The sequence below is a fragment of the Electrophorus electricus genome, chromosome 23 (assembly GCF_013358815.1).
Source record: "Electrophorus electricus isolate fEleEle1 chromosome 23, fEleEle1.pri, whole genome shotgun sequence".
In the NCBI taxonomy this organism is placed as follows: domain Eukaryota; kingdom Metazoa; phylum Chordata; class Actinopteri; order Gymnotiformes; family Gymnotidae; genus Electrophorus; species Electrophorus electricus.
The window spans coordinates 1,861,825-1,872,500 of NC_049557.1; the positions used below are offsets into that span (position 1 = coordinate 1,861,825).

A 10,676-nucleotide genomic window follows, 5' to 3' on the forward strand; every position below is an offset into this window, starting at 1 on the left:
ACACATTCATGCATGCATTACTTAGACATTGGTCTATTTCCATCAGTAGCTGAACAGACTTTTCACTATTCAGAACAAGAGCGTTCAACATTAGCTTTATTTAACGTTAACCAATTGGGGTGAGATATGGATGAGTCTAACAGAGGATTGAGGACAGTACTGACCAGTATTGGGTGCCAGTTTTGCTATTGTTACACTTGCTGGCATTATTGATTAGAAATGTTACACCTTACTCAGAACAAAATCTGGTATTGAATTTTGATACAAGTTACCATATCACAGTGTAGATCAAGACTGTAGCAAAATAACCAATATAGGCCTATATAAACTGCCTGTGCTAATTATTGGTTTAAATCGATGCCATGTAGTCAACAAATAGTCTGCATTGTTTAGAATGCTAATGCACATTATATATGAGTAAATTAATATGTCATGACATATTAATATCAGTGGTGCTTAGCAAAGTATGAATTTTCATCTTCAGTCAGTCTGAAAAAGATTTTCTATGCATTCACTGAATTCACTCAGTAAAAAAGCAAAGTAATACAACGCACACATGCACAGCATGACCAAACATAAAATCAATCAATAAATAAATGTATCTTTGAGAATGTTGGGTTTTATGCGGAATTTTAATGTAAATTTTGTTCCCCCCCCCCCCCCCCCCCCCCCCCCCCCCAATATATGAAAAATAACAGAAACTGATTTATTTTGTTTGAACACCTACCATACTTGAATGCAAAGTGGCCAGGGCATGCCAACCATGAGGGCCCTGCCCTCCAATAACAACGTATTCCAGTTGCTCTGCTCATGATCATAGCAAGAGGAAAAACAAATGTGTGTAACATTTACAATATAGTAATTCTACCCTTTAAAGTCAGGGCAGGTCTAGTTTATCTTGCTGTGACAAGCTACGATGTCGTCATTCACAGTTATTTTCCCCCTTTAAGGATCACATCTGCCTTCCAATCCAGATGCTAATCTGAAGCATCAAACAATGTATTCATGTAACAGAGGAGGTGCAAAGAAAGTTGAGGCTCTTTTTATAAACAACATAAGTGCCTCTTGGATTCTCTACCCACCTCCCCTACATGGAACATGCAGCAGAGATTACAAAATGTGGGTTGCCAGGATGCATGAATCTTTTGACAAGTTACTGTTCAAGCTTTAAATGGTCACACCAAAGTTTTTTATATGCATAAAGCAAAATCTGTAATATGATATTCAAGGGAACAAGTGTCAATAAGATCTTACACATCTTACCAATATATCTTGGCTTCATTAAACAACCATAAAAAAAAGATTCTTATTGCAGGTCTTACCAGGGTATTGAAATGTAATGACATTAACAAAGTTTTTACTGTACCTTCGAAGATTAACATGAGAGAAAACTGAGAAACAAAAAGCCACAATTCAATTACACTGTTAAAATCATAGATGATTACAGAAATGCTTCATACTCCAAACCACTAAATAACATGACTGGGCCATCACAATAAACACAAAATGTCTTGCATGGTGTTTTGCAAGGTCAAAATGGAGTGAGAAACATGTTGACAGGAGACTTAAACCAACTCAAACGTAAAAAGGTATACGAGTGTACTACACTGGTCCTTGTATGTGCAATGTGTACGGAAGGTGTTGATGTTGGATTTTTACAGATGTAAGCATCACAGTGAAGACCCTTTTGGCACTAAGAAGCATGGGAAGTTGTTTCTGTGAGCCTGCTCCAGGACAGCATGATATGCACCAAAAGAAACAACTATGTACGTGGCAAGCATAGCAACTGTAGTGTTGTCTAGCCAGACATATCCCTCAGAATTAGAACGAGCTTGCACGTGCTCCACTGAATGCTACTATGATCTGTCTATTAAACCTTTACCTGAGTCCTCTATTTGCAAGTCTAACAGAAGGGTTGCTGTATTTGCACAATATTTTTCCGGGGGGTGGTCCGTAGTAGCACAGCTCCTTTAATATTAAGGAATATCACTGAAATTTGTATCAAATTTTGGAAGGAAAAGCAAATTACATTTTTCCCATTAAAGTGTGAACAGAACACACTTTTTTCTGGTTTTTTTTTTTTTTTTTTTGGTGCTATACCTAAAGCATACCTCCCATACCAGTAAATGTCCATCCTAGCAATTTAGAGAACAGAACTCCAGCTCTTATCCTATCAAAGTCATCAGCTCCTGTCAAATAAGTTTCACTTCCTGAGTCCTCAGATTCACAGTTCCTTCCTACTGTTTAGAGAAAATAAAAATTCTTGCAAAATTTCTTTAGAGAGGGGCATAAATGCACTTAAGAGACCATCTCTGTCTTTCAACACAACTATGATATAAATGAACACAAGGGCTCTATTAACAGTCCATTATTCAGAAACCAAGTAATTAAATATACTCAAATAGTAACAGAAACTAGCCACAAAAAAACCAAACAAACCCTCAAGTGTTTTTCTCTTTCTTTCAATGAACACTGGACTGTGTTGGGGACATTCAATTTAAGAATGATTTGTAGGAGCCAGAAATAAAACACAAGCTGGGAGTGGACTTACTTTAAAGACAGCACAGCAATCTAAAAAGAATAGTTTGGTACAAAATCAAGGTTACATGTTTTAGTTTTCTACTTACCTTAATGTAGATTAGTCAAGACATGTTTGGTGTCAAAATTTTGCATCCTTAGCTTTGCACCAAAGCTTATAAAGTTAGCACAGCTTACAAGTAATCTAAACTTATAACCACATGTTACAATCTTGCAACTGCATACTGAAATACAGTTGTTGGGCATATGCTTTCCTTACTTGTTAGCTACATAAGCCTCACAGCCCAAATGCAAAACAGAATCAGACTAGATCAGGTTTGTGTTTAAAAAAAAAAGTAAAATTGATTTTTAACCAATTAATCCCTTTCATTGGTTGGGTTCTCATAACACAATCTGTTTGTCTAAAGGCGCTTCTATGGAAAGCAAAGGGAAGCTGAATAATGAGTATTATAGGCCACATCCAAATATAACTGCACATTAGCCATTTACAGTCCTACACACTACTAAACCTAACAACACTGCTGCATCTGTATCATAGATACAAAGCACACCAACAAGATAAAAAGTGATAGTTTGGTAATGTGCTGGTGGTTGTGGTAGTTGTGTGGGATTTGGGAAGTTAGGATTACTTCTGCTTTCCTTGCATACCAGAATAAATGAAAGGAAGAATTCTCAGTTACTAATCAGTAATTACATCTTCAAACAGGGGAGGAAGAGGAAACACCTAAAACAGGCCAGTTAGCCACAGTGTTATAGGCAAAGTAAAACATCAACACAAGACAAGAGCAACGCACAAATCTTCTCCCAGCTTTTTCTGGCCATGAGGGAGATGAACATGTGAGCTGAGAACATGGGGATATACAAGCAGGAGGAATAGCGAGAGAATGGGTGGAGAGGAGAATGTATCTAACAGATTAGTTAGAGATGTTCGGACACAACTTTGCCACCGCTGCATCTGATGGACCTTCCAGGCACTGGTATGGGTTTAGGCTTAAAAGGAGCTGGTGGAAGGTGTGGTCAGCCTCTTCCCGATGTAGACACTAGAAAGAGCGGCGTATATTAACTTATGAATATCCCAGATCATTCCATTGTAAAGCTTCTAAACTATCACCAAACCTTAATTCCAAGGTTTCCAAAGTTAAGATTCTGACTATCCCAGTAATACCATATTAGTGTCTATGACACTAATTTGCTTAAACTGATTTCACACTTGTCTGATGGCAGATAAAATTGACAGATTTCTGGCTTGTGGAAAGACCCACCCCAGTCCCACGGCGAGGATGTGGGAGAGCAGCAGAGAGGGGATAAACACTTTGAGGAACTCAGCCGAGAAGACCCCTCCTTTCTTCATGGCACCAGTCTTTCTCATGCTCAGTGAGACCGAACCCGAACGTTTAGGGTGCCGGAACTGGAACTCCCTGAGAAAAGCATTTCAAACAGCTTGTTCGCTTTGTGTGCGATCCATCTCCATGGACTAGCAACAAACACAAAAACCTGATTTTACAATGGTCCTTTTTTTTAATTTTTATCATGCACACACAGCATATGCCTCTCGTTGAGGGAAAAAGTCACCCACTTTGGAGGAATGTTTTCGGGCCGACTAGACCAATCCGCCACCCAGCCTTCCCCGTTATTCAAGAGGATGTCATCCTCTCTGTCCTTCTCCAGACCGTCATCCTCTGACTACACAAGGATGATTAAAAAGAAGAATCAGTCCAACAGGGCTCCTGACAGTGATGAGATACAACACACAGTAACGCCATGCTTTCTGCACACCATTTAATCATACAGGGTGAATGCTTGATCCTCCAGAAGTTGTTCAGTATGCAGAGTTGAGGGTGTGAATATACGGTACTCTTACCTGACCGTCTCTCTCACTGGGCATCTCCACATCAAAAGTGATGAGACCTTCTTCATGCTCGGGACTGTGAGGTCTCGGGGGACTGAAAAGCAAATAAAGAGCAAATGTATTATATGTAGTAAGGGCGGGGCCGAATCTGAATACAGTATTCTGAAGTGACATTTTACAAATATTTATTTGTAAATACATTTTTAATTGTTTGTTTTCTGGAATAAAAAATACCCCAAAACATACCAAATGGCTGCCGTTCCCCATAACTGTGAGGTAGTTTTATTATAACGTTACTACTTTTTTGCTTTCCTGTTCGAGCTGCTATATGTGAAGCATCGATTGTTTTACTGGGAGGAGAATACTCTGACCGTGTAGATACTAACTAGCTAGTTTGCCAGTTCACTTAGAGCCTGTGCTCGCTGCTCGGCCGGCCTGTGTTCCGCACGGCTGCAGATGTCACACTGGAGAAACACCGTGCTACTTATAGCTTTTCCAGCAAAGTTGCTGCGACACTATTTCAACTTGGACACGACAGGATTGACCTGGTGAGGATTAGACAAGCCACTGACTGATAGCCCTGTAACTTAGCCTGCAATCTTAAAATTATAGGTCTACCATTTGTGTGACTGCTTCAGATTGCATTTACACTTGATGAGGACTGAGATATTTAAACAATCAGATAGGCTACTCTCCTTTTTGACGACCTTAAGGACTACAGCTAGTCCTACTAGTCTAGCTAGCTGAGTTAGCTCCATAGTTAGCACTGTATTTTGACCACTCATTTGCTGTCCTCCAACCCCTACCCCATTTTCCAATAGATAACCTTTTAATTGAATACAAATACCAACGCTGGGCTGCCTGCACATCCCGAACATGTAGAATCGCAGAGATCACACAGCCATGTGCAAACATTTATTGTCACCACAATTCAGTTTCTTATAGGGCTGAGACAACGGGAACTGTATTTCATCACAGTCTATATACAGTACACTGAATACTTATAAAGACAACAAAACTGAACCGAGTCCTCTTTTGGTCCATTCTTGTCAGATGGAGCAAATGGTGACGCCACCAACATAGCTAAAACCTTTCTACAAACCCCCCTCTGGTCATTTCACACATAGCTTCCATAAAATTTCATAAAAACATCTGTAACACAAGTTGGTCAAGCGTGTTTAAAAATAACAAGCTACAAAGACAAATTTTGACTAATCTAATCATTATTATGCACTTAGCACTCCCCCGTCCTTAGAAGCAGGGACGAGGCAGACAGACTTCAATGCATTCACTAGCCTGGTTTAATCTCAGACTCTGAATGAATAAATTCCATTTTTTGGCCGAGCAGCAGCTTCCCTGGGAAAGCAAGATTGTCCTTGCAGCACCGTGTGCAATCTGTCTGACTTCCCTCAATCTTCTCCTTTCCCCTCAAATTGACCACGTTATGAGATCTGTGGCTTCTGACCAGCTCTCTGTTCAAAATTATTCATAAAGGGGTAGTAGAGACTGTGATGGCGCTTTAGACATGGATCCCTTTTACCACCACTCTCAGCTATAAAAGTCACCCAAGATTTTCAGAGTAGTCGACACATTAGGCTTCCGCTGTAAACTCGGGCTGTTGACAACCAAGCCTACGCTTCACCCCCATCTTTGTCCTGCTCTCAAACACTGACAAACACGGGCTAAAATAGTTCCTTTTGGTTGTTCTTTTATTTTCTCTGACCTGTTACAGGAGGAGCTGCTGGGGCTGGACTCATGCTGGGCATCCAGAAGGATCTTCTCCATGTCTCCGTTGTGGATGGATGATGACGAGGGCACGTGCTCAAGTCCTCCCGCCAGACTGCCCTCCACCACTTCCTGCATGGCCTGGGGCTCACCCTCGTTGCCGTTGCCAACGGAGGCAGAGGTCAGGCTGGGGTTCAGCTGTTGGGAAGCAGGCCCCGTGTTCCCATTCAACTCCAGCTCCACCCAGGACCCTGAGAAACCGACCAGGGTGTTTTTAGTGGTGTGAAAATCCAAGGGTGAATTTTCACATGCAAGTGCATGGGGGACGTTATATATAGTCGCCTTCAAGGCTGCCTCAGAAAGTAGTTCCAGAGGACTAGCAAAGCAAACAAGGACACTGGTATGCATGAAGCATTCGCAGATGTGAGTTGAAATCAAAACAGATTAGATATAAGATTCTGTTTTTGGCTTTAGCGTATACATGAGACATGTCTGGGCACTGTCTGACCCACACTGTTGCTAGGCAACACTGACTTTGGGCAGAAGCACCTTAGTTATCATACATTGAATCATATACAAAGACATGCTTACAAGAGATATTCTACATATGCCATTTGTACACAAAAGGTTAGGACTGCCATGTTCTAACCAGTCAAAAGACCTCATAAGCCAAACATTTATAGCACAGTTAAAACAAAACACAGTGACATTCAACTATGGGCAAATGTAATGTCACTGTATATTCAAAGTTCAACGTTATGGAAGCACAATTATGTTTCAAACACAAATTAGCCTGGACTAGGAATTAGCAGGACTATCATTTGCATGAAAGTCCAAAGTGGAAAACAAGACGGGCTTTGCCATTTCCTCATTTCCATTAAGGAACACATAAAACAGCAGTAATGAAAAGCTGGCAGGCTTCCACTGATTAAGCATGGCTCGATATCCCCACTACGTCATGCAAATCCGATCCTGTAGAAAAGGCAGTGTCTATCATTTCACGTTCATGTTTTTTCATTTTCTCACAAACAACACCACTGTAGGGCCTTTTTGTATTTGCCCTGCGCCACAGACCAGTTGTCATGGCAGTGCACGAGTCTAGCATTCCACTGGTTTTTCATCAGAGAGGCATCAGTTGTCACCCTGCCTTAAAAGTATAAAAACCTCAGGGACACACTCCACCCAGTTGCCTACCGAGAACTACCGAGCCCCACTGTGCTATCTGTCTCCTTCATTGACCCAAGAGTCCTCTTGATTTTAACTTTACATGTGCATTATGTGCAAAGCATAGATGAAATCATGACTATCTTGTCACAAGTAGTATATTGTGACAGCATGCATCATAGTACATTCCAAGTTATCCAAACTTTTCTTCTACTAATTTATGAATTAAAAAGAGTCAGTGTATTACATTTAAATATTCTGAGAATGACTCTTAAAAATATGAACAATATGACTTCAAAGATATTAACTCCTGCAGGCAAATGCAGATCATTGCATACGTCACACTGACACAATTCGAGCCATGCGGATCAAATTACACAACAGTCTGTATTCTACCTTCTCTCTCGATGCTAATAATTAAGCTGCTACTTCAAACTAGCACCAATGGAACCCACCAAATGTCCAGATATGGGAAGGGAAGAGGATTACATAATCCATGGCATGCTGTGCTGAGGTAAATCAAACTACCCCCATCCTCGCCCTGCTTAACCCCCTTCTGCTGTCTCCTTTATCCCCCCCAAATCTCTTTAACCTAGTTCTTTCTGTCTGTGTGCTATAAAGGCTGCAAAATCTTCCAAGTCTTGTCACGTACTTTGGGCAGGGAAACATGGTGACAATGTCATTTTGATCATTTGTCCATTGCAGAATGCTCTCTGGAATGTGACAGAAGGGTAAAATATAAGGCAAAATATTAGTGTGCAGAGCATATGCAGGGTATGTAAGTGAGCCAGAACCACGTGTCAATATGTTTCATTAGATGGGCATAGGGCACCGACATATACAGCTTTGGTGATACCAGGCCTACTTCACTTTAATTCAAAGGGGACTTGTTATGCCCCCTTACACATGTTCTCTTAATGAAATGTCTATGACAGGCTTTGGTCAAAACACTACAAGGATCAAGTATTACAGCACCCTTTTCACCCTGTCAATGCAGGCCTACTCATAGGCCGGTTTGATCGCCTGCGTCTTTAAATGATGATGCCATTGCTCTCCTACTGCCCTCTCACATGGTATGCTATTGTGAGTTCAGCTTTGTGTTACCATCGGAACTGTTCCGCGGGAACCCAGGGAGAAACATGCAACCATGCATTTTTGAGCCAGAGTCAGACCCTGGGTTTGCTCTGAGGTCAGCTATCTGCCCATTCCAGCAGCTACAGACACCCTGACATACATACCTACGCACTATAAACCGTGCCAAATTATATATGGACGGAAATCCTATTTACCCCTAGCACAACATGCTAACATTCCTAAACCCTGAATAACTAGTTAGCTAGCTACCTGAGTGGAACTCACCCTTAACTTTGTAACTTTTACTCACATGATAAGGTGAATTTTATCTTAGCTACAGACATGCAACTAACAATCTAATAGCGTTAACATTATTGTAGATTCTGCAGCAAGTAACAGCAAGAGCTTTCTAGGAATTAGCTAAATCTAATACATTACCACAGATGTCAGCATTTGCTGGTGCTAAACAGCGAAATAAACACATAAGTTCACAATTTCTCTCATCTAGCAAAACTATTATATAGTAACGAAAGCACATTTTCCCCTAGCACAACCTGCTAGCTGCACAAACCCTTGATTACCTGATTGGACCACAACAGTAACATTGTAACTCTTAACATCATCATCTTCATCTTCCATTCAACTAACAAGTTAATAGTGTTAATTTTATCTTTCTAGAAAATTACAACTGTTACCTCAACAGTTAGTGTTAGTGCTATCTGAGCACAATGGTACAGCAGCCACATCCAGAGTTCAAGGATGCTTCAGGGAAAGAGTTGGTGCTGCAACACTGAAAATTACTGCTGCCAGATAGTTTTGATCATTTCTACCAAGTAGGAGGCAGCAGGTCTATTTTTGGCCTTGTAGGCAAGCATCAGAGATTTAAACTTGATACGAACAGCTACAGGAAGTCAGTGAAGTAAATGTAGTAGAGTGGCATGGGAAAATTTAGGAGCAATGAAGACCAGCCATATGGCAGGGTTCTGGATCAGTTGCAGGAGTCTGATGTCACGCATAGGAAAATCTGCCAACAGTGAGTTGCTTTACTCAAGCCTGGAGATGAAAAGACACCAACATCTGGGTGGCCTACCAGGAGAGAAAAGACCAAATTCTCTGAAAGTTAAAGAGGAGAAACCTGCATGAGTTAAATTTATGACATGATCTATAAACAACATCTGATCATTCATTATTACACCAAAGTTTCTTGCATTTCTAGCATCTGCATTGTCACAGTGAAACACAGTGCTATGTGACAGAGGGGCTCAACAGGGAGACAGTGCTGACTGTTAAGTGAGCAAGTGGTGATGAAACAGCTGGCAGTGTAGGCAGAGGGGACACTAAGCCAGGCAGTGTTGAGATCCTGTGCTAAAGAGAACAACCCTCAGTGACAACATCACAGCTAGGAAGACCGGTTGCTGCTAATGTAAACAGCTCATTGCTGCATTGATGCTGGTTCATCTGTGTCACTGTCAACCAGGCACACACCCTCACACCATGAATTGCACACTGGATGGTTGGGAAGTTATGATCGTCCAGCCCCTGTGCAATGCCAGGGGTCTTAGCGAAGAAAAAGGATAAGAGCTGGTGCTTCTGTGTGGACTATTAGTGGCTCAACACCAAGTTTTGCACGGTTCAGCTCGTTGTGTCTGCACAGCGGATACTGGCAGGTGGCACTCACTCCAGTCAGCAAAGGGAAGACACTGTTCAAGCTAGGCACTGAAACGTGGCACCAGCCACGTTTGAGTAGTTGGCGAAGCAAGGACTCCACATGGGCCAGCTGACGTGTGGCACTTTGGTGTATGTAAGACACTGAATGAACAAGGTTTGTGGTCTGTAACTGGCTGGGTGTATGGAAGACAGACTATGCCACTCACCACTCAGCTAGCTATCATCACCGCTCAGCAGCTGCATGAGTGGGAACGCCACTTATCCCTGGTCCTGCTGGCATGCCACTCAGAACGCCCATGTAACTCATGTATGTTGTCCGCCAGGGACTGAGGAGGACAGTGAGCCCAGAGTGGGGTACATCAAGGACCTCTGCCACTTCCTCCAAACTTATTTACCAGATTACCAGAGACTTGGCTCAGGCATTTGATTTGGGCTGTTTAGGTCGCTGGGACTATAGACCTTTGGACCACTGGACCTTGAGAGTGGGATCAATGGAAGAATGGAGAGGCACATGGAAAAGACACCCAGGATGCTGTGCACCTTTCTGCAACCTTATTAAGTTTAAGAATGAATATTTAATAGTTGAATTGTGTGTGTGTGTGTGTCTTGGATTTAATTACATTTGTGTTTTAGGTTAAGAAGTGTTCAAGTAGTGCAT

General features: G+C 41.7%; 1 protein-coding gene across 2 annotated transcripts in view; it reads right to left on the reverse strand.

Moving 5' to 3' along the window:
- Nucleotides 1–2,071: 2,071 nt before the first annotated feature.
- The window catches only part of bnip3la (BCL2 interacting protein 3 like a), a 10,121-nt gene continuing 1,516 nt past the window's right edge, over nucleotides 2,072–10,676 (reverse strand). The window contains exons 2-7 of one of the 2 annotated variants that reach the window (XM_035521905.1): nucleotides 9,441–9,463; nucleotides 6,111–6,363; nucleotides 4,400–4,481; nucleotides 4,115–4,221; nucleotides 3,801–3,956; nucleotides 2,072–3,578 (exon numbers count right to left, since the gene is read on the reverse strand). In XM_035521905.1, coding sequence (XP_035377798.1) covers nucleotides 3,530–3,578; nucleotides 3,801–3,956; nucleotides 4,115–4,221; nucleotides 4,400–4,481; nucleotides 6,111–6,250 — 534 coding nt within the window. In that variant the 5' untranslated portion in view covers nucleotides 6,251–6,363; nucleotides 9,441–9,463 and the 3' untranslated portion in view covers nucleotides 2,072–3,529. The remainder of the gene's footprint in view (nucleotides 3,579–3,800; nucleotides 3,957–4,114; nucleotides 4,222–4,399; nucleotides 4,482–6,110; nucleotides 6,364–9,440; nucleotides 9,464–10,676) is intronic. The other variant, XM_026999736.2, reaches the window with a different exon arrangement.